Source organism: Lotus japonicus, chromosome 1 (assembly GCF_012489685.1).
Source record: "Lotus japonicus ecotype B-129 chromosome 1, LjGifu_v1.2".
Taxonomy (NCBI): Eukaryota; Viridiplantae; Streptophyta; class Magnoliopsida; order Fabales; family Fabaceae; genus Lotus; species Lotus japonicus.
Window position 1 is genome coordinate 76,541,167 of NC_080041.1, and position 23,775 is coordinate 76,564,941.

Sequence of the window (23,775 nt, forward strand, 5' to 3'; positions counted from 1 at the left end):
GAGGTTGATGCACATACACTTCCTCTGAGATGTTTCCATTCAGGAAGGGATTCTTAACATCCATCTGATGAAGAATTATGTTGTGATTCACTGAGAATGAGATCAGCAGTCTGATAGCTTCCAATCTTTCTACTGGAGCAAATGTTTCAGTATAATCTATTCCTTCTTGCTGACTGTAGCCTTGAAAGGGATTTTTGTAAATTTGCCTTTCTGACATGCTTCACAAAGAGCGTCTTAAGAGAATTTCAGAGTGTGTAAGCCCCTGACAAGGTCAAGCTTACTCAGCTGAGAAATCTTTCTCATACTGACATGCCCTAACCGTCTATGCCATACCCATTGCTCCTCATTAACAGAAAGAAGACACTTTACATTCTGAGTTTCCAACTCAAATAATCTGATCTTATAAGTGTTGTTCCTCCTCTTGCTGTTAAACAGAACAGAGTCATCGATCTGACTTACAGCCCCTTCTCGTTGCCACCAAAGCCAACTTCGCCTCCAGGCTTAAGTTTTAGCTCTTGGAACATACGCCTTTCTCCCGTCATGTGACGCGAGCATCCATTGTCCAGATACCATGATTGGTGTTTCAGTGGAGCGATCAAGGATATCTGCAACATAGATAATCTTGTCCTTAGGTACCCATTTTCTGGGTCCTTTCTTGTTAGTTACCTCAGAGGTTCTGACAACCTTGGGTTTCTCAACATGATACCGTAAAGGAATTTGAGCATGATATTTAAGCATAGAGAAAGTTCCCTTTTTGAGAGGGGGGTCAGCAACTTTATCAGGCAATGGTTCATGCAATATAGTACCAGAGGGTACAAAATGTTCATACAGAGGTTTAGCCTTAGGCATAGGAGGCTCATTTCTACTGGGTCTAGAATAGACAATGCCACACATTCCATTTCTGCTTACGTCATAGATCATTGAAGCCATCAAGCTTCTGTCTACGCTTTTAGCTAGGAATCTTTGAAAAGATTTTTCATATTTAAATTCATTCTTAATATCAAAGGCATCACAAGCAACAACTTCTTCTAACTTAACAATCTGGTTTTGAGCACAGAGTTAGAGTTTACTAAAGCATGATTATTCTCTTTTAACTCAGAAATAATTTTCTCATGTTCAATAGAAGTCTTAGAAACTGCAGAAAGATCATTTTTCAACTTTTTATGCTTAGTCAGGAGAGAGTTATATTTATCCATGATTTCAGACAAAGCACATTTAAGTTCAGAGGTTGAGAAATAAGCGAATACCTCATTTTCATCATCAGAGTTTGGATCTTCCTCTGATGCAGATTCAGAGTTAGTTGCTTCTTTTGACTCTGCTTCCTTGTCCTTGACAATAGCCATGAGTCCTTCAACAACTTCTCCATCAGAGTCAACATCCTCTGACTCTGATTCATCAAAAGTCACCATGAGACCTTTCTTAGCTTTGAAATGCTTCTTTGGCTTCTTGTCCTTTTTCAGCTTTGGACAATCACTCTTGTAGTGCCCTGGTTCTTTGCATTCAAAACATGTGACTTCCTTTGATGAATACTTCTTCTGACCAGATAAGGATTCATTCTTTCCTTTAGCCTTTTCAGAGCCTCTGTACTTGCTCTGCCTGTGCTTCCAGATGCGGTTGAGCTTTCTGGAGATCAAGGTTAGCTCATCTTCATCAGAATCTTCAGAGGTTTCTTCAGATTCTTCTGCTTCAGCTTGGAGAGCTTTAGCCTTTTCAGATTTGGATTTCAAGGCTGTAGACTTCTTCTTCTGATCCTGATGTTCAGCACGCTTCAGTTCATGACACTTCAGTATGCTTATGAGTTCTTCCAAACTCATTTGCTCAACATCTCTTGTGAGCTCCAAGGAAGTTATCAAAGACATCCATCTTTCAGGAAGACCTCTAAGGATCCTCATGACATGATCAGCAGTGGTGTAGCTTTTGTTGAGGGGTCTTATTCCAGCAATGAGCAACTGAAATCTGGAAAACATATCCTCAATGGACTCACTGGGTTCCATTTGGAAGGATTCATACTTCCTGATCAAAGACAACGCCTTTGATTCTTTCACCTTCTTGTTTCCTTCATGGGTCATCTTCAAGGAGTCAAAGATACCCTTAGCATACTCACGATCTGTAATCTTTTGGTATTCTTCATAGGAAATAGAACTGAGAAGAATAGTTATAGCTTTGTGATGCAGTGAGTAAAGCTTCTTCTGCTCAGCAGTCATCTCTATTCTGGAGATCTTCTTGCCATCACCATCAACTGGACGCTCGTAGCCATCCACTATGATATCCCAGAGATTTGCATCAAAGCCCAGAAAAAAGCTTTCGATTCTGTCTTTCCAGTACTCAAACCTTTGACCATCAAACATAGGAGGCTTTGCACTGTAAACATCTTTTTGCGCTTCAATGGTGGTAGCCATCTCAGTTTTTCACACCGGCCCGGATCACTGAACACTGTTAGGTGTGGTAATCAGAACTTGCGCTCTGATACCAATTGAAGGTATGAAAAACGATAGAAAGGGGGGGGGGTTTGAATAGCGTTTTCAATTTAAAACTTTTCCCACTTGAGATTTTAACAAATCTCTTCAAACACAGAAGATAAAGGTGCTAAGATAAGATTTGAGGAAAGCACACAATGATTTTATCCTGGTTCACTTGATAAATCTCTCAAGCTAATCCAGTCCACCCGTTAAGGTGATTTCTTCCTTCTTAGAATGAAGGCAATCCACTAATCAGAGTTTGTTACAACTGCACTTGCAACCTGCAAAGTGACTAACAATACAATGACTTAGCTATCACTAAGATTCACTCTCTTAGTCTTCTCAAGGATCTAACCAACCTTGGTCCCCTTAAGGAAAAACAAACAACTTTTTGAGAGTTTGGGTTTACAAAGAATTGCTTCTCAGAAAGCTAAAGTAAGCACAATAAGAACAGTTTAAAGAAAGATTGCTAAGAGAATATTTGAATATTGCGTGAGCTTGAACAAAGTTTCTTAGGCGGCATCTTTCACTTCAGCCTCTTTACATACTCCAAGGATTAGGGTTTAGACATTTGCATGGAATGCTACCGTTGGAGGGCAGATCTGGGATTTCCAGGTTCTGCTGTGGCTAAATAAGTTAGGTAAGGTCGTCAGGAATAGTACAGTTGCTTTTGTACTTGGATAGCGACTTGACCTTTAACCTAGATGACTTCTGATCAGAGCGACGCTTCATGTTGGAACTTGTGAAGCTTGGTGATCAGAGTCAGAGGGAAGCTTGGATCCTCTGACCTTTGTAACTTCTGCTTCTGGACTCAGAGGAGAAGTACTTGGTCTTCAGAGCCAGCTTACTCTTGAACTTCAGAGTCTTCACTTCTCAGCTTCTGGACCTTCAGAACTTCTGGACCTTCAGAGCCTCTGGACCTTCAGAGCTTCTGGTCTTCAGAACTTTAAGTGATCTGAATCCATATCAGAGCTTAACTATCTTCAGATCTTCTGAAGCTTATTCTACTGTTCAGATTGAACATAGTGAGTGCAAAAGCGTTGCGTAGGTTACTCTTTGAGCATAGTGCTTCTGATTTATATGTAATTAGACCAAAGTCAGAGCCTGTCATTAAAACACTCAGAAAACAACGTTAGAGTACCATAATTGTTCATACATAATAGTTAACATGTAATCATCAAAACATAGAGTTGTACTACTTGATCAAAACTTGATCTTACAATAAACACGTCAACATTCAAGTTAGATGAGATATGAAGCATCGATTTCGACATGACACTTACACCTCAATATAACTAACCTCCAAAAAGTGGGGCATCAGGACACCTCTTATATCTATCACATTCTCAAAGAAATGAGAAGTTAGTCTCTTTACAAATAAGACATAAAAATAATCTTTTATGCTTTATGACTACGAACTTCACAAAAAATACAAAGATTTTCAAAGTAATTACTTTGTCCCAATGGATTTTGTCTACTTCTTTATCATCATCATTGAAAAGTATGACCTCTAGCTCCGATGTCTCAGTGAAATATCATCAATTTCGTTTATAGTTTTATTTTTTAATAAATAATTTTCTATAATGATATAAGTATTCTAGAGGCGAGTAATCAAGAAGAGGTCGACTCAAGTAGTCAAGTGTATGAGCCACGAAAAATAAATTTTTTATTCGAACACGACCAAGTATCTGATACGTGTCATGTCAGTATTGTACGTGTGTCGGTGTGGCGCCAGTGTCTAACACCAGAGCACTCCATATTTATTATTTAAGATACGTGCATAAGAGTATTTTTTAATATCAGTCGAAGAGAGAGTTTCTAATGAGTTGCATCAACCAATCTCTTTTTATGAATATTAATATATGTGCATGTCATAATTGCCTCAACCAGTATTAATGTTAGGAAGTTAGGTTTAATTGTCCAACATGTGGTGCTAACATGGTTCCTAGGAGCATATGTAACCATGGGTTGTTAGTTAGGTTCCTTAAACACTGTTTTGGTGGGCCCAAGCTGCCACATATGATTTAAGCAACTCATAAGCAACTTATACAAATTCACTCGAACCAAATTTTTTTTAATTTACTTTTGGTTGGGTCTCACTATATCTCATATATTTATATCATTTCAAGGTCATGACACTATTTAATGTCATGAATGAAAGATAAAATATATATTTTTAGTCAAAAGGTAAGCAGAAAAGAGAATAACCAATCGTTGCTTAAATAAGTAATATTGCTAAAATTTAAGCAACAAGAACTATCATGCTCTTCCAATGGTGCTCCAAAATAAGCAACGTTGCTTATATGTTTCAACTAGGTTAAGCAACCTGCATTGGAGATGCTCTAACTACACGTGTACTCAATGCTAACATGCATGTTTCTTTACTTCCCAATTTCTCAAAAGTATTAGGATGTGTTTGGTTTTTAGTTTGGAAGTCTGTTTAGGGCATTGGAATTTGAGATCACACATTTCAATGCCTCAAACGTGAAAGAGGCTTTGGACCTCCGTTGGGTGAAAGCACTTTGAAATTGAAAACCAAACAAGCACTTAGTTATTGAGCATAATTATTTGTCCCGAATTTTTTTTTTGTGAAAACTTCACGGAACCAATAAGAATCAGCCAACAAATGAAGTGGGAAGCACGACCATTCATGAGGTGGGTAAAAACATCAATATATATTAGAAAAGAAGAACTTCCATCAGGCTGATTTAGTGATGTGTCGTTCTCTCGTTAATTCTTAGTGACGTGTCATTCCCACGTTAATTCTCATAAAAAAATTCCACGTGTCATTCTCAGGTTAATTCTCATAAAAAAATACATTTTTAAATTTTAGATTTGATTAGGATTTAGGTTGTTTATTTCTTGATTTTATCTTAATTTATTTCTTGATTTTCTATAATTATGTATGATTCACCTAGATTACTCCTTACTAAATTTATTTCCAAAAAAAATCTTGAAACCGTTTTCATTATCTCTTTAAATTAGGAAAAGTAGCAAGCCTAATTTACTGCATATTTACAGGAATCTCTTGATCTCTCCTTTTATTCTTTCTCATGATCTACAATATAAAAATAAAATATGTAGTGTTGAGATTATAATCTATTAAAATTTTAAAAGACATATTCCCCGTGCATGAAGGAGATAGAGAGGGTTCGAAGGAGGAAGTCAAACCTCTGCGTTTGCGGCGGTGGTCTAAGTTCAAATTAAGGAGGTGGCCAGCATGAAGGAGATGGATCTGAGGGGGGATCTGGGGCTCTTCCGACAGCCAATCAGTGGATGACTCCATATGCTTTAAATTAAGGTAGGACTCCATATGCTTGAAATTTCAATCATTTGATTATTTTTCTATCAGCATCACATAATTCTGTTGATTGCAGCAGTAGTGCACAAGTGTGTCACCCTATGGGCAAAAACTAGGCAAGGCTTCAAATTTTGTTGAATAGAGATGTGAGTATCCTACTAATTTTTAGTTTTTAGATGATAACTACCTTTATTTTTTTCCTTTACTCTTTTGTGATGTTCAAGGAATATAACTATGAAGCTGATGTTCAAGCAAATATGGGCATGAATCTCCGAGGTAAAAACCATGGCCTTTAATTCCTAAAAGCCATGGCCTTTAATTTTCTCTTAATTTGTTCATCATTCCCTATTTTGTGATTGTTTTGTTTAATTTCATATTTCATATATGCTTTAGTATTTGTTGGTGATTTCTGTGATGCTTCCATATCTCTTAAATAAACTAATGTCGTGATGCTTCCTCTTATGCAACCCTTATTCTGAATGTATTTAATCGGCCAATTGATAGCAGACGTACATGCTTTTATCCTTCCCATTGCAAGTTTATTTAATTGCATCATTGTCTTCCAGTAGTCTCTTTTATTTTGCTTTGATCTCAATAGTGGAAGCTTTTTTTTAATTAGTACATGGGTTAAAATTCTAAATTTGCTTAACTAAAGGTCTGATTCTATATGATTTTCAGGCAGTTTCCTATTTGGCTCAAGAATGTTTGGGGTTATGGTTCGGGAACTGCATCCTTATACATGTCACATCCATGGGTAGTAGTTGTGCTCATAGCTGCATCTTTATAACTCATAAGTTATATTTAGTTTGGCTTCATAACTGATACTTGAACTTTTGCTTAGTGGGAAGCAAGCCTTAACACAGTTAATGAGCTGAATGGAAAGGGAATGTGGGTAAGGAGAATGAATCATATAAAATTTCCTTATTTTCATTCACCAATTTATGGTCTTTGCTCTTGCTATCTCATTTCTTGCTGATAAATTTATAGCTACTGATTTGTGTTGATTTTGGATCTTAGAATTATGAATCTGATGCAAATAAGTAACTTTTCCAGCATGTGGTTCATTCTCCTTTTCTTCTCCATTTTGTTACTGCAATTCTTGATCTGATGTGGAATGGGGTTAGTATATAAGATTAGGGCAGAATGAACAGTTATGGGTTCATATAATGAGGATATGGACTTTGCTGAGCTCTATGGACATCACTTCTCATCCCAATCTTAGGTAAGGGAAGAAATTTATTATAGCCTTCACGCATTCTGATTGCTTAGTATAAAAAAATTATTAACTCTTATCCGGGTTTTATGGACTTGCCTGTCTGCTGCTCACCTTTTTTTTTGGTAATTCAATTGTTTTCCGCTACCTAAACATTATTTCATTGTTCCTCTCAATTTGTTTTGTCCATCTCACATGTGCAATGTAAGCTCTTGCTTGGTTTGCAACTTGGTTTTGTATTTTTTTTCTATAACAGATGCATCATTTTGCACAATTTAAGATCCTTCCCGATGATGTAGAGTAAAAGAAAGACATTGATGCTCTCAACTACCAAAGAAGCATGACGATAATTGATGATCTGTGATAGATTTGCAAGAAAAGGAGCATGAGTTCTACACCAAGGATAGTATAAAAGGTGTTATTCTAAATACAGTTGGTGGCTACTATACAGCTTTAAGGGACCACACTTCTTGATAAATGGTGGCAAAAAAGAGCATGCAAAGATCAATGTTTGCTGTAATGATGTTTCAAGGTGTTGTCACCTATGTATAAGTAAATTTTAAAATCTTCTTTTTAACTTTAGAGATTTGTTTATGCATATGTAACGTGAGATATTCTTTTATATAGAAAGTATCATTATATTTTTTTAAACAATCATTATATTCTAAACTAATTGATTGATATTGTGTTAAATTACAAATAAAATCAAATGAGATACCAACTGAATGCATTCAGTTATAAATGGAGAGGAGAAATTTCTGCACCAAAAATTTATTACCAAAACAAATCTATGTTGGCTAATTTAAAAATTTTAAATATGAGAAACTTTTTAATAAAATATTAAAATCTTCTTTTTAGCTTTACATACTGTTTGGTTCAAAGGAGGGGAGGGGAGGGGAGGGATTTTAATGGAGGGGAGGGGAGGGGAGGGGAAGGGAGGGAAGTGATTTTAATACTTATTATGTTTGGTTCATAGGAGGGGAGGGGAAGGAAAATAACTTATTTTTATTTGGTTCATGAGGGGAGGGGAGAGATTTTATAATTAAAATTACCATAAACCTCAATCGACAGCACTACTCGTTCCAGTGCAAAAGCAAGGAGAAAATCTCAGAAAAAGTTCAAAGGAGTTATATAAAATCTCAAGGCCTGCACGGTATATAGCCTATTGCGAAAATCAATGATCTAGGTTATTGCGAAATGGTGTGAATTTGATAACATTGAACAAATGGAAAAGGAAAAAGAAAAAAGGGAAATTTGTAAGAAAGATGAAAAACCCACCTGGAAGAAGGAAATGGAACAGAGAACAACGGATTCAAAAAATGTAGAACTAGAGTAACTGAGGAAGGAAAGCCAGCAGAAGATCCAATAGTGAGTGTGACGGTGGAATATTAACAAAAAGAAGGGAAACCCTAGGATAAAAAATTGGAATTTTAAAATTTGTGCAGGGTTATTTTTGTCTGAAATTTATTTCCCCTCCTAATTCCCCCACTTTTGGGGGGAACAAAAAAATTGAGGTTGGAGGGATTTTGCTCCCCTCCAATTCCCTCCCCTCCCCTCCTAAAGTTTGAACCAAACAAAATCAGATTTTAAAAATCCCTCCCCTCCCCTCCCCTCCCCTCCGTTCTCCTCCAACCAAACAATCCCTTAGAGATTTCTTTATGTATATGTAACGTGAGATTTTGTTTTATATAAAAGTACCATTATATTTTTTTAAACAATCATTATATTCTAAACTAATTGATTGATATTATGTTAAATTTCAAATAAAATCAAATGGGATACCAATCGAATGCATTCAGTTATAAATGGAGAGGAGAAATTTCTGCACCTAAAATTTATTACCAAAACAAATCTATGTTGACTAATTTGAAATCTATGCAAAATTATTTTTGTTAGTTTAAGGTTCGTAAATCTTGTACAAAGTCTGATATATTTCATAAATTTTGTAGGTACCCTGCAATATCAACTCAAACTTTGATGAGTTCAAATAAATAAAATGATGTCATACTTTATGATTTATCTTTCACAACCCTAATTTGTGCTACTATGACATTCTTTTTTTTTTCCATGATTAATATGTGTTTATCATCTGCTTTATTATAATTGTTCTTACATTCTTAGTATGTTAAATTTTTTATAATTTAAAATGTTGATCGATGTATTAAATACAATAGACACTTTTTTTCACATGATTAATATGTGTTTATCATCTACTTCATTATGATTGTTCTTACATTCTTAGTATCCTAAATTTTTTTATAATTTAAAATATGATTGATGTATCAAATACAATAGGCATATTACCCGTGCAACGCACGGGTAAAAAAAACACTAGTATAATTTATTTCCACATGTTAGCTTTGTATGATTCGTTTTGAGTCAAAAAACATTACTCTTACTCTTAGTTGTTCATTGGTATTATGGTTTTGGGCCTGACCAGTGTATATGACCTATATTTGGGCTATCAAATCTCGACCTATAACAAATATAATATTAGATGTTGAAGTAATTGATAAGAACCAAATATAAATTAGAAACATTTGACTTTAAGGTAAGAAGTTAAATGCAGTTGCGAATTCATTAATTCAAAATAAATTTAGTATGCCTGTAAACGCGTCGCTCGAGTCAATGGAAAAATAAATGAGTTCTCTTTAAAGAGAGTTCTCAATTGTTGATCTCTCTCTTCAGTATGCCTGAAAACGCGTCGCTCGAGTCAATGGAAAAATAAATGCGTTCTCTTTATAGAGAGTTCTCAATTGTTGATCTCTCTCTTCAGCCTCTCTTCTCTCTTTCATTTTTCATTGTTCTTTACTTGTGCTCCTCTTAAGTTAATTCTTTTCGTCCTCTTCAATATAATTTTCTCATTTTTCTCTCTACATCTCTTACATCTATGACAAGTTCAAGTTAAAGATTTGTGCTCTGAGTTCAAAGAAATAGTAGCCGATCATTGAGATTCGTCTCATTGAGACGTTGTTTGAGGTAAACCCATAATCCATAAAATTATTTTTGTAGCATAAATTAGTATAATAGGTATTGATGTATAACTTTAGAAAAACGTAAAATTTTAAAAGATTCCTTCAAAACCCTAAGTCTTATAAATTAAGGGTTATGTCTAATCCATTTGTCACTTGTTGTTGATACTCAGATCCACGGGAGAATTTTGCATTTGCTTCTTATGAGGGCTTAGGAAGAGATTGAATCGGTTCTCCATAGTTGTGAGTGTGTAATTTACTTATCGACATTTTATGTTTTTCTTCCATGAACAAAGTTGATGCAATGTTTTTTTTTTTGCGACTTACTACTCTAATTTTTAGTTTTCTCCCATGGTTCGTTGTATATTGATGTTGTCGCTTTTTTTTTGATACATTGGAAGATTTTGTCGCTTCATCTAGTTTCATTATATGAATGATTTGATAAATCACGAGGTTTAAAACATAGTGCATGTTACTCCATCTTTGAAGTACAACTCTTTTTATTGCATTTAACTATTAATTTTTTCAAGTTCATGATTGAAGATATAGTGGACCAATGTGTAATCCATAAGATTATGAAAGTACTACAATAATTATTATGATTGTGTTTTATTATGCTTTTTATAACAAAGTATATTTGAGTAAGCTAACTCGTGTAACCCACCAAATCAGGGTAGGTTGAAGTCATTCACCTATGAGGAAATCCATGGCGAGGGATCCTAGGTTATTCAAGTTAGCTCATTTTACAACTTTTCCTTCTCTTATGGGGGAAGTTCATCCGCTGGTGAGTCTCTCTCTCTCTCTCTCACTCTCTATCTATCTATCTATCTATCTATCTATCTATCTATCTATCTATCTATCTATCTATCTATCTATCTATCTATCTATCTATCTATCTATCTATCTTCTCTCTCTGAATATATTATATTAAAGATTTGAGCAATCCCTCCCTTAGTAACTTAATTGTGAGAGTTAGTCTCAATTCTAGTGACTAGGATGAATAACATTGCCCTTCAGATCTTATGATAATATTGAAATTGAAATTGATAGAAAATTTTAAGATGTTTATCTTGAATATATTAATTTAATTTTAGTTTGAAAGAGTTTATTTGAGCTTATCTTATAGTATAAACAATTATGTAAGTGTTCATGTAAGATTATGAAAATAACTTATAACATACATATAAGTTCTTTAAATATTATTATCATAAGTTTATTAAATTAACTTATGAATAAATGCTTATACTTATAAATTGTTTTGAGTTTATATCAATGAACTTATGAAATAAGCACATAAATTATAAATACACATTTGTGTGCTGAGTACTTTTGGGGTAAGAAATGACCATTTGCCTCATATCCATCACCCTCATTTCCTCTTCCACACTTGGTCTCTGGCAGCCTTTGGTGCCCCTTCCTTGTGTGTGCTGCCTCTGTTGTTGGAACTCCACTGGTTCCCCAGCCACAGTCCCAGGTCCGCCTCCTACATGGAGAGCGAGGAGCTCACAATGGAGAAGCATAACTCCCCCTCCATCGCCTACGAGGTTGTCACCGGTGCGACATACCCCATCTCCATTGTTTTTCTCCCTCTTGATGTCTCTTTGTGACGACACATTGTGTTTGGAGAGAAGGAAGGTTGTTGTTTAGGGTTGCCTTTCTTCATCCTCCTCCTTTAATCTCCTTCAATTGTCCCTTCATTCCTCCTGTTAAATCTTCACATGAGGTGGATGTGAGGGTCGTTCACAGCGTCTCAATACCCGCCAGAACACTAGCTTCACATCAACAACACTGCCCCTCCTTTATCACGCGACAGTGGTGAGGTTTCTTGAGCATCTGGCGGCTCAACCTGAAGGGAACCTTGTAGATTGCAAGGAGGAGGAAGTTTGCGATGTCGCAAGTGCAACAACCATGCTTCCAATCACCTCCCACACTCGCTTCGACAACCGACTCTTCAAACGCAACTGCCACTGACACGTCGACGAACCCACTAACATCAGGACTATCTTGTTTGACATGTTCCCCGCTCCTCTGTTCCTTTATCAAATTAAAGATTGAAACTTTCAGCAAGTCTTGATTCCGGTTTTTCAGTATTTGACTCCACAAGCAAGAAAATCCCTTATTCTAGATAAACTCAATTTTCTATTATTATTTCATAGAGGAAATAGGAATATTTGTTAATTGTATTTTGCCATACAACAAAGGAGGGTGGTCTTGGACTCTTGGTCACATTCACACTCCAGATCCAACATGCCACTCATGAGTCCAGTTAAGATAAAAGTAGAAATAATAATAGGTTGGAAAAATAAAGCGAAGAGAGCGCAGATATTTGGCGACCAAACAGAACCCAAGCAAAGCGAAGCGGAGCTCCATTGCTCTCTCTCTCTCTCGCTCAAAGCTTCGACATGGCGGCAAAATCACACAGTCAACTCTAGGGTTTCGCTCTCCACGCTCAGTTAATCGCTCACATCACACGTGAGTCTTCTCTCAACCTTCCTCTACTCCTTCTCTTTCATGTCATTATCTAGGGTTTACTATATCTCCTGCAATTTCAATTTCAATTTTCATTTCTATTGGAGCTTGTTTCGAAACCTGCTTTATGTTGTTGTGCGTGTGAGCTTGAGTTTGAATGTGATGGATGTTTGTATGTATTGCTTGTCTTTGACACCTTAGGATTGGTTGGGGCATTAGATCTTCCCCTTCCCCAGGAGAATTTAGGACACATGAGAATCAGGAACCATTAAAATTTCGATGGTAGCGAATTCCTAAGACTCATGCTTTGTTTAAGACTAACTACAGTTGTCATCTCTTCTTATGTGGGATTATCTTCTCAATATTTGTTCTGTCTTATACCGAAATAACACTCTGATGCGATCGAATTTTGGTTCGTAAGAACTAAGAACTCCATTTTCCTATACTAGTACCACAATTGCTCCTATACTAGTACATCATCTTAGACTCCATTATTTATTAAAGAAACCCCAAAGCTGTAGTTCGTTCTTCAAGCTCTCGTCCGTAGAATTGGCTGGATTACCTAGATGCCAACATGTTAGGTTGGTTGCATAGCTTGGTAGGTTACATTATTCCAAGTGCTAATATTAGATACACTTTTTCTGCAGTAACTTCATGTGATCAATGCCTGGAGGTGGTTACTGCATTCAATCAAAGTAGCTGGTGTAAATATGTTTCCGATGACATTTGATCTTTCCACGAAAGCAATATTGGACATTGAGCTTGTTAATCAATTTGATTTGGATAGTTTTGAAGCGGAGAAGATTTCAATATGTTAAGAGATAATGAGATAAACTACTTGCTATTTCAAGGATGAGAAAGGATTTGTCACCTTTTGTACCGAGTTTCACTTATATGTATCAAGAAAAGCATTGAAGAGAATCAATGCAACCCACATTGTTGCTTTGATAAGACTTTGGAGTGGAAGCTTTGAATGTTTTGAAAACCTGATGAGGTGTATTGAATCCTAGGTGTTGCAAAGATGTTGTACAAATTCCATCAGAAATATACTTTTTTCATGGTGTTGGAGAATATACATAGGCTTTGGAAGATTTTTCAGAAGAGCAAGATTCGTGTATTTATCTGTTTGAAGATTAAAAGCAACTTTATTTTTTTATTTTGCTGTCGAACTAAAACCTGACATCAAATTTGAGGCCTTGGAAGTTTAGTAGGTAACACGTTAATCCATTAGTAGGTAAGAAGTTTTCAAATATACCGAGATAGTGGAATAAACTATGGGATATTTTATAGTATTATTCATTATTAGCAGTTATAATATTTGGACTATTGACATCACATTTGCATCAAAATAAAAGCTAACTTTCATAGAAAATTGTAGGTGAAAAATGTGACTCTTAGTTAAGGCAATGTATTGGTTTGTCCTCATTTTTTTTTCGAACTTTCACCCCATACTTTTCATATCTATCAAGCACATTCTATTACATGATCTGAAAAGCATCTAATTTGAGGGAAGGGAGTTGTGGGTGCATCAAGAGGGGATCAAATCCCTCCCACCAAGCACATAGGTACATCATGAGCTCTGTCAACTTGACAATGCTCACTACATTGATAGTTTTTGTTTAAATACTAGATAAGTTTGTCATTTATTTTATAGTTTCTGCTGTTTATGTTTCCTAGCATGTTATGGTCCTGCAGTGTAGAAAAATTAGTAGAAAAATGAGGATAGATTTTTGGTGATTTATTTGTTGTTGTTGTTAATTCAGAACGCACTGCATTATTCAAAGACAAGCATTACTGGTTTGGCTAATGAGATGAGTGAAGGTGGCAGAAAGCGCTCTTCCAAGTGGGATTTGATAGATGAGCCTGAATTTGCACCTGGTAGTAAGCAAATGCGCTCTGGGAGGTCCTCTGCAGATGTTGCCGGCAGCAATAGCTCGAAATGGTCTTATTCAGAAGGAAATGATGAATTAAAACCTGGTAAGGGACGTTCATCTAAAGATTCTTTTTCTGGAGGCAGAGATTCAAATAAAGATAATATTATGAATAAAGACTATAGAGTTTCGGATGCAACAATGGACTTGGATACTGATAGAAGTTACAGCAAGAACATGTCTCCTTTGTTGGAGGAAAGGAAACAAAAGAGACGCAGTCAATCACCCAAAATTGGTTGGGGCAGTTCGCTCAGGTTTGTTTCTCCGCTTGTATCTCTGTGCCGGTCATAGTTTCTGAATATTGTTGGAAGCTTTCTGTTTTTGAGTATTTTATTATTGTTTGTTAGTGAAGCATGACTGTAAATAACCTTGTATATTTCAATATAGTGATATTCAATTAGCCCTAAAATATGTGCTTTTCTTTTCCCCTGAAGCACTTGCACCTCAATGGAGGAACTGTTCCACTCCCAGGAGAATACTATGGCACTATTGAGTTCCCAGCTATATTGTTGGGATCTAAAGAAAACATAACACACTACTTATATACTTTCTTTATCCGATTAACACTGACTAACACTATTTTTAACATTTCTAAGATTTTCTTTTCTTTTCTTTTACATATACTTGATCCTTTCTTTGTTACACACAATATCTCACTGATTTATTTGTCGATGAATTAAAACCTGGTAAGGGACTTTCATCTAAACAATCATTTTCTTGAGGCAGAGATTCAAATAAAGATGATATTATGAATAAAGACTATGGAGTTTGGGATGCAACAATGGACTTGGATACTGATAGAAGTTACAGCAAGAACATGTCTCCTTTGTTTGAGGAAAGGAGACAAAATAGACGCAGCCAATCTCCCAAAAGTGGTTGGGGCCGGTCAGTCAGGTTTGTTTCTCCGCTTGTATCCCTGTGCTGATCCTAGTTTCTGAATATTGATGGAAGCTTTATATTTTTTAGTATTTTATTATTGTTTGTTAGTGAAGCATGACTGCAAATAAACTTGTGTATATTTTAATATAGTGATATTCAAAAAGCCCTAGAATATGTGCTTTTCTTGTCAAGTACTTGCACCTCAATGGAGGAACTGGTACACACCCAGGAGCATACTATGATACTTCTGAGTTCTCAGCACTTTCTTGTCCTATATAAAAAATTTGTCTTCTGGAGTAAATGTCGAAGTTGCAGTTTGATGGTTAAATATTTAGAAGAACTTTAATTCCAGAAGAACAAGTGCTTGTTTCTGATTAATAATAAGATTTTTGTTGTTGTGCCATGTTCTGTTCCTTTGTTTCTGTCTTGATGCATTCCATGTCTGTATTTTTACTGAAGAGCTTGCTTCTTAATTGGTATTTGCTATAATTTCCAGCACATCCTTGAACTTTCTTATTGCCTTCTGTTGTATGCTTATGCCAAGAAGGTAGTCATAATTTTCAAATTATGTCACCATTTTCCCTAATAAGTGTGTTGAAGATATTCGTGATAATATTATGCTCATTGTTGTGGCAGTGCATAAAATTTGTAAATGCAGTTTTTTTCTTTCTAATTATCTGCCTTCCTTTGGATTTTGGCATTTGTAGGAGAAGTCGGAGCAGGAGCCCTCCTCATGGTTTTAGGCGGGATTCAGGAATCAATGACAGAATTAGAACTAGGGTTGGAGGATCTTCACAACCATGCAGAGATTTTGCTTCTGGCACATGTAGAAGAGGTAGCCTTTGCAATTTTCTCCATCATGATAATCAAAATCCTGAAAACAGTTGGGAAAGTAAGCACAGAGAAGATGGAGCTCCTAGATATTCTGATACCCACGAGAGTAGGGACCATTCTTTTAGGAGTGGTAGAGCTAATGAAGCTTGTATTAATTTTGCGAAAGGCAGGTGTAGACAGGGATCATCATGCAAGTTTGTGCATCATAACAATTCTGATGGGTACGGTAAAGTTTCTGGGGATGAATTAACTAGAGAAAAGGAAATTGATAGAAGGCGCAGAGATAGTTCTTTTGAGCAGGGTGGCAGGCATGGGTACGGTAAAGTTTCTGTGGATGAATTAACTAGAGAAAAGGAAATTGATAAAAGGCGCGGAGATAGTTCTTTTGAGCAGGGTGGCAGGCATGGGCCAAACCGCAGTAGTGATATTCCTTGCAAATTTTTTGCTAATGGAAATTGTCGTAATGGTAAATACTGTAGGTTTTCTCATGATAGGCAAGCATGTAGGAGCCCTGATAGAAGATCAAGGGATGATAGATGGGCAAGCAATCCAAGTGGAGATCATCAGATGTTTGATAGACCAAAAATGAGTGATACCGCTAGTCCTAATAGAAGGCTAAGAGATGATAGGTGGGGCTCAGATGGAAATACGGCTGATGCAGATAAAGTTAGGGACAGTCTAAAGCGTAATGACGCAGTTGCTACCTCTGACAGAGCAAAGCTGATTGAACACAAAACTGGAAATGTAGGTGTCACAGATCCAAAATTTACTGATTGGCCCACGGGGGATGCATGGGGTCATAGTTTAGATAAGAGCAGAGTGCTTGGGGAACCACCATTTTTAGATGATAAGAAGGAAGCTGACCATTGGGTTGCAGAAAATACTGGTGCCAACATGCATAGTTCCCAGTCAATAGGCGCAGACATTTGGTCAGATGAAGGAAAAATGTCGCCAGATTGGAATTATAGGTTGGGACCTTCCAGCCATATTGAAGAGTATGGACAGAATAGGCATGGGATAACACAGGGCGGTACTTATTTAGCCACCTCTGAACATGACAGAGTACAAGTTGCTCCAGGTAAATTATGCTTGATGTTCCAGTAACTGTTGCTTCCCTTGTAAATTAAAAAATCTTTTAGCATGTGCAAACCCATAATATAAAAAATTGTAGTTATTTCATTGACATGTGATGATAAATGTGACAATAATCTGCTGATTCAGACCTAAAGTTTTCTATTGATGTTCTTCCAGGACACGGCCTTTACCAGAATGCACAGAGTGTTGATGGCCTATCACAAGTTATTTCGAGAAGTCCTCCTACTCAGGATAAGCATGGGATAATGCAGGGCGGTGCGTGTGTAGCCACCTCTGAACACGACAGAGTACAAGTTACTCCAGGTAAATTATATGTTTTATGTTCCAGTAACTGTTGAATCCTTGTAAATTAAAAAATCTTTTACCATGTGCAAACCCAAAATTCAAAAAAGTAAAATTATTTCATTGTCATGTGATGATAAATGTGACAAACAAATCTGTTAATTCACAGACTTAAAATTTTCTACTGATGTTCTTCCAGGACAAGGCTTTAATCAGAATGTACACAGTGTTAATTCTCTGCATTCTTCAAGCGGCCATGCGGTTGGACAAAGTCAAGTGACTGTTCCCATTCTTCCTTCAAGAGGAGTTGATGGTACGCACAACCGAGAAGTCTCCACCGAGATCATGGATGCAAGCTTATCACAAGTTATTTCAAGAAATCCCCCTACCCAGAATAAGCATGGGATAACGCAGGGCGGTGCGTATTTAGCCACTTCTGAATATGACAGAGTAGAAGTTGCTCCAGGTAAATTATATGCCTGATGTTCCTGTAACTGTTTAATTCGTTGTAAATTAAAAAATCCTTTACCATGTGCAAACCCAAATTCAAAAAAGTGAAGTTATTTCATTGACCAGTGAATATAAATGTGACAACAAATCTGCTGATTCAGACTTAAAATTTTCTACTGATGTTCTTCCAGGACAAGGCTTTAATCAGAATGCACAGAGTGTTAATCCTCTACATTCTTCAAGCGGCCATGCAGATGGACAAAGTCAAGTGGCAGTTCCCATTCTTCCTTCAATAGGAGTTGTTGGTGGAACGCACAACCAAGAAATTTCTACTGAGAAAAACTGCACTGTTGAATCCAGTACCATGAATGCAAGCTTATCACAAGTTATTTCAAGAAATCCTCCTACTCTGAATAAGAATGGGATAACGCAGGGTGGTACATATTTTGCCACCTCTGAACATGATAGAGTACAAGTTGCTCCAGGTAAATCAGTAGCTTGATGTTCTAGTAACTGTTGAATCCCTTGTAAATTAAAAATATTTTACCATGTGCAAACCCAAATTCTTAAAAAGTATAGTTTATTCATCGACATGTGATGATGAATGTGACATACAAATATGCTGCTTCATAGTCCTAATATTTTGTATCAATGTTCTTCCAGGACAAGGCTTTAATCAGAATTCTTTGCATTCTTCAAGTGGCTATACAATTGGACAAAGTCAAGTGGCAGTTCCCATTCTTCCTTCAAGAGGAGGAATTTTAGATGGTACACACAATCATGAAGTCTCTACTGAGAAAAAGTACCTTGCTGAACCCAGTATCATGGATGGAGGCTTATCACAAGTTATTTCAACTCCTACTCAGAATATGGTTAGCAAAGAACAAATTGCCCAGCTTACCAATCTCTCAGCCTCTCTGGCTCATATTCTTGGAACTGGTCAGCAGTTGCCCCAGCTTTATGCTGCTTTGAATTCTCATGATCTAAAGGACACTCCATCCCTAGCAAAAACTGAAGTTCCTTCCATGCCTGTTTCCAATACATCCATCAATCCAGATCCTGCTGTTGGACTTCCCCAGTTGTATGATCCAACTAGTGATAGTATTGAGCCAAATGCTGATGCAAAGAAGGTTTCTGCAGCCATTCCTGCAACAAAAAGAATTGCAGAACCTGCAGCAGAAATTCCATCACAGTTGCCTGACTCCGGAAGACAAAGTCGCGGTGATTCTATTAAGCCTGCTTCCTCAGAACTTGTCAAGAGTGATAAGATAATCCAGTTGCAGCCTGGTAAAAACTTTGATGTTAATAAAGATAAGAGCGGAGTTTTAGCTGCTGAGCGAAGACGAAATTCTCGAGATGCTCATAAGAATACCAAAGAGGATGGTCCTTTGGACAACATGGACCAACCTGGTGGACCTGATGAGGCCAAGAAAACAAAGGATGTGAAGGAGCTTCGTGCCTTTAAATTTTCATTGGCCGACTTGGTCAAGGAGCTTCTGAAGCCAGCATGGAAAGAAGGTCAAGTCAATAAAGAAGATTTTAAAACAATTGTGAAGAAAGTTGTTGAAAAAGTATCTGGTACTATGCAGGGGTCCCAAATTCCTCAGACAAAAGAGAAAATTGATCAATATTTGTCAGTTTCAAGAACAAAGCTTACCAAACTTGTACAGGTTAGTGTTAATTTAACTTACATATTACTGTTCGATTTTTAAAGGATTTCAAATCTTCTCCCCCATTTTACTTTTTATAGACGAAAATGAATTCCAACGATGCTCTGGAAAACACTGAATTTTCTAGAAGGCTTAATTTGGATGATGATGGCCAGTTGTCGAAAACTAGATTTTTTTTAGCAGAGAAATATGGCAACCCTAGATTTTATAGATAAATTTAGGCCCCGTTTGGAAACACAACTTAATTAAGTGCTTATGGTCATAAGCGCTTATGACATAAGCGCTTATTCATAAGCTATTTTAAAATATTTATTGAAATAAATTGAAAATAAGCTATATATAAGCATAAGCTCTTTTCATAAGCTATCCTGAATAGCTTATGAAAATAAGCTCAAAACAGCTTATGGTAGGCCATAAGCTGTTTGCATAAGCTCTCCCAAACACTGACATAAGAGCTTATGCTATCAGATAAGCTCAAATAAGCTCTTCCAAACGGGGCCTTAATCATCAAAGACACTGTCTGAAAAAAGTCTAGGAGTTCTGGGTGGCATTTTGTAGCTAATAAATTTATACCATTGTTGTGAAAATCAAACCAGACCGGTTAAATAGGAAACTGGTGAAGTGACTGGTAGATCTCAAAAGCAATCCAACCGGGTCAAAACCGGTGATAACTGTGGATGATATTGATTAGTTGTGGCTTAACCATCATGATTAGTTGTGGCTTAACCATCATGACTTATACTTCTTCTCCTTTTTTGTTGCAGGCATATGTGGAAAAGGTTCAGAAGGCTTAGTACCATCATAGAAATTTGGCAGCCAAGCCTATCATGCAACATGCTTCCTTGTAGAATTCTCTTACCCTTTGTTTGCGTACTTTAGTTCCTTATATCATTGCAGCTCTTGGGGTGATCGGATCTTGGACCTTTTTTTATTGGCCTTTGATCTTTTTGTTTTTTTGTGTTGGATGTTTTTACCATTAGATATTAGTTTGCAACTTCAGTTTTAGGCTGTTATTATATGTTGGATATTTTTAAACCGGATTATTGTACTTATAAGAGATACCTGTTTACTTTCCGTAACTGAGAAATGGATCCATAAGATGCTAGAAGCCTAAAGTTTAATCTTGATTGTTTGAAACTCGACTGAAGAGGTGTCAACTTTCCATAATCTGAGTGTTGTTGTAGCATTCTGCTGTAATCTTTAGGTTAAATTAATTTGTAAGAGGCTGTTCGTTTACTGTTCTATGAAACAGTTTTTATTTTTTGAACAATGTCTCCTGTTCGAGTATCTGTATGGGAAGCCCCTATTGGGAGAGTTGATCTCACAAGGATGTGGATGTAGAACATACAAAAAAGAGGTTTGATAGGAATTGTTTTGAAAATCTGATCTTAAAAACAGTTACGTTTTCTACTTTGGTTTACTTTTTTCTCTTACATTTTGAGAAAAGGATAATGCACGAGAAAGTATTTCACACATTCTGCAGTTTCCATTTCTCTTTTCTTACTTCAACTCTACAACACAACACAAACCCATCCAGCTTCTGTGTTTTTTGACAATACATTGTTGCCCCAAACTACTCTCGTTTACATCAATGATCCTGAAATAGGCTAACAAAAACTAAAATTAAACATCCTTAAGTAATATGAAAAACCTATTGAAATCGCCCCCTAATAATCTATATATCTGTGTAAACACTTATAAGTAATATGAAAAACTCAAACTTAGTCGAGATGAAAAATGAATATGCTGATTTCTTGGCATCTTAGAATTGTAGGAGCAATCTATGCACCATATTAAGTTTTTTCTAGCCCATATGTATCCATGGTTGATAGTAGTAATTGATCTCCTTGTCTTTGTGGTTGCACTAAGCAATAAATGAATAACTACGCAATGTGTTTCATTCCCAAATACGAAAATCGAACATTTGACCTCAAGGTTAAGAATGAAATGAACAACCACCACGTCATACCTTACACCCTATTAAGTTAAAATATTTTTAAATGTTTTCTCCTTTTATCTAAAAAATGATTTTTTTTTTCCTTTTAATTTTTAAATATATCCAAAAAGTAGAAAGATATGAAATCAACTTTTGTTAATGTGTGGGCTAAGCTAAATATTTTATTATATGTTCAGTAGATTTCCTTTTTTTTTACTACTACCTCCGTTTCAAAACTATTGTTGTTTAAATTTTTGAGTTTTTTTTCCAAAACTATTGTTGTTTTGCGAATCCAATACATTTTATCTCATTTTCTTCAATTCATGCTCTCATTTAATATTACATCTCCAACTACCATCTCATATTTTCACCAATCAAAATTCTCACTAATTAGTTGATCAATGATTATCAATCTCACTCTATAATTATAACACAACATTTATAAGGGTATTTCAGTCAAATTATAACATTATTTAATGAACTCTTAAACTATATGCATTATACATAACCTTAAATAACATTATTTTTGGAACAGAGGGAGTATTATTATTTTCCTAGCCTCCTTGAATGCCAACAAAACCTAAACAAAATTAATTAAGAATGCCAACCCAAATCATTTACTAAATATCTATAACCAGAAGAGAAATAGTTAGCATGCAACTCCAAAGAAGAGCTTTCCAAAGGCTTTTCTAGGACCCAACAAGAATAGCATCACTTTTTCCCCACTTTTTCCTGAAATGGAAGCCTGAAATTCCACACTCTAAAACAAGTCACTATATATAGTCCTGACTTTGAGGAAGCCATTTTGAAGAGATGGAGTTGAATTCCATGACACCATTTAACTCTCTTTAGTAATTAGGTGGTGGGAAAGTGAATGCATGGGTGCATGGGTTGGTGTCAGATCTGACCCAATCCTCATTGTAAACACGTTATTAATATTCCATATATACTAGTTCTTCTTAAAAGTGAGTATCCTTAAGATAAGGGTATTACCCTCACCCGTTTCATCAACTTACATTAAACCAAGGTAGTCAAATCGAGATACGTATCGTGTATCGCTAGACTCTAATTCCGTGTCGCGTATCGTATCGTAACGTGTATCGTAAGATACGGACACAAAAAAAATTAAGTCATAAATTAAATAATATACTAATATATCATCTAAATATAGTTCAAAATAATCAAAGATCCAAGTCATAAGTAGAAAAATAGTCTCACAAAGTTCAAGTTCAACCTAATTCCAAGCCATAAGCCAAACTAAAGTACTAAACATCAAAGAGATGAAATTAAATGCCTACTCCCTAATTCCAAGCCATTAAAGGGATGCTGAAGTTGAACATGAAACATGAAAGTGCTGCTGAAGTTGAACGTGAAAGGGTGAAAGAATCAAAGAAAACATCACTTTTTAGGGAAATTTACTAATTTTTAATGAAATTAAATTCCCACTCCCTAATTTCTAGGAGAGTCAGATGAAACGGCATTTGAAAAACTGTTTTTGTATCGTATCGGGATACGTATCGTGCGATACTTATGCGATATGTGCGATACAGGTCACGATACGAACACAAAAAGATACGTACATGAGATACGTATCGTTTGGTTGATTTTCGTATCGTATCAGGATACGTATCATGCGATACGCACGATACTGACTACCATGCATTAAACCCTATTAATGACTGATTCTGTTATGGAATTTAACTAAGTTTCATTCCTTGACATTTTTTTAGTACTCCTCTCCGATTTGATCGAGAACATCCATATCTTGAAGGTCAATTTTATATCGGACAATGTTAGAAACCGGTCAGTCCATGAATCATGTTTTTTTAAAGAACTTCATTAATTAAGAAGAAATAGGCACATAAGGAATCACAGAGTTAGGACAAGAGGACGCTTCCTTGGCTAAAGAGTACTTAGGAGTATGAACTTGTTTTTACTACTAATATTTAGTACATGTTATGTATAATTAATTTGAAGACACTTTTTTAACTTGTGAACTTAATTTTTCTTGATCCAAAATAAATAAACCGTAAATAGAGTACTTATCATAAGCAAGGGCAAGAGAAAACTAATGGACCAGATGAAAACCCTAGAGCAAGCAGAAAATGGTTGCTTTGTGTGCACGCTAACAACATAGAGTTATAAATCAACTACACTGATTGATATCGCGAGCAAGTATATCTTGTGCAAATTAAGGAAAGGGAAAAAAGATCATCACTCACGTGTAGTTTTATGTCCACCCACATTGCGGTTGTGAAATGATAAAAATTAACTCTATGGCACG

General features: G+C 36.0%; 1 protein-coding gene and 1 long non-coding RNA gene across 8 annotated transcripts; both read left to right on the forward strand.

The window, feature by feature from the left end:
- The first annotated feature begins 5,532 nt into the window (after window positions 1-5,532).
- Window positions 5,533-7,577, forward strand: LOC130732060 (uncharacterized). Of its 2 annotated transcripts, XR_009016935.1 has the most exons (5): window positions 5,533-5,760; window positions 5,840-6,036; window positions 6,439-6,514; window positions 6,602-6,982; window positions 7,273-7,577. It is a non-coding gene; the product is annotated as an uncharacterized LOC130732060 (long non-coding RNA). The 2 variants fall into 2 exon arrangements; XR_009016934.1 differs by having other exon boundaries at window positions 6,602-7,577.
- Window positions 7,578-12,237: 4,660 nt separating this feature from the next.
- On the forward strand, window positions 12,238-20,722 carry LOC130712490 (zinc finger CCCH domain-containing protein 55-like). 6 transcript variants are annotated; one of them, XM_057562327.1, is made up of 11 exons: window positions 12,238-12,417; window positions 13,062-13,528; window positions 14,178-14,391; window positions 14,464-14,599; window positions 15,072-15,239; window positions 15,932-17,136; window positions 17,310-17,456; window positions 17,635-17,901; window positions 18,077-18,370; window positions 18,549-19,555; window positions 20,320-20,722. In XM_057562327.1, the coding sequence occupies exons 2-11, from the start codon at window positions 13,436-13,438 to the stop codon at window positions 20,347-20,349; spliced, it is 3,561 nt and encodes a 1,186-aa protein (XP_057418310.1). In that variant the 5' UTR covers window positions 12,238-12,417; window positions 13,062-13,435; the 3' UTR covers window positions 20,350-20,722. The 6 variants fall into 6 exon arrangements, with proteins under 6 accessions (XP_057418310.1, XP_057418317.1, XP_057418324.1 ...); XM_057562334.1 differs by having other exon boundaries at window positions 13,062-13,648; window positions 14,178-14,599; XM_057562341.1 differs by having other exon boundaries at window positions 13,062-13,625; window positions 14,178-14,599.
- The last annotated feature ends 3,053 nt before the right edge of the window (window positions 20,723-23,775 follow it).

Bases quoted from the DNA above. Each gene is read 5' to 3' on its own strand.
- LOC130712490 (XM_057562322.1), top strand. From the start codon at position 13,436: ATGTTGTACAAATTCCATCAGAAATATACTTTTTTCATGGTGTTGGAG. The intron at 15,240-15,931 runs GTTTGTTTCTCC...TGGCATTTGTAG, and splicing joins GGTTGGGGCCGGTCAGTCAG to GAGAAGTCGGAGCAGGAGCC. The intron at 18,371-18,548 runs GTAAATCAGTAG...ATGTTCTTCCAG, and splicing joins TAGAGTACAAGTTGCTCCAG to GACAAGGCTTTAATCAGAAT.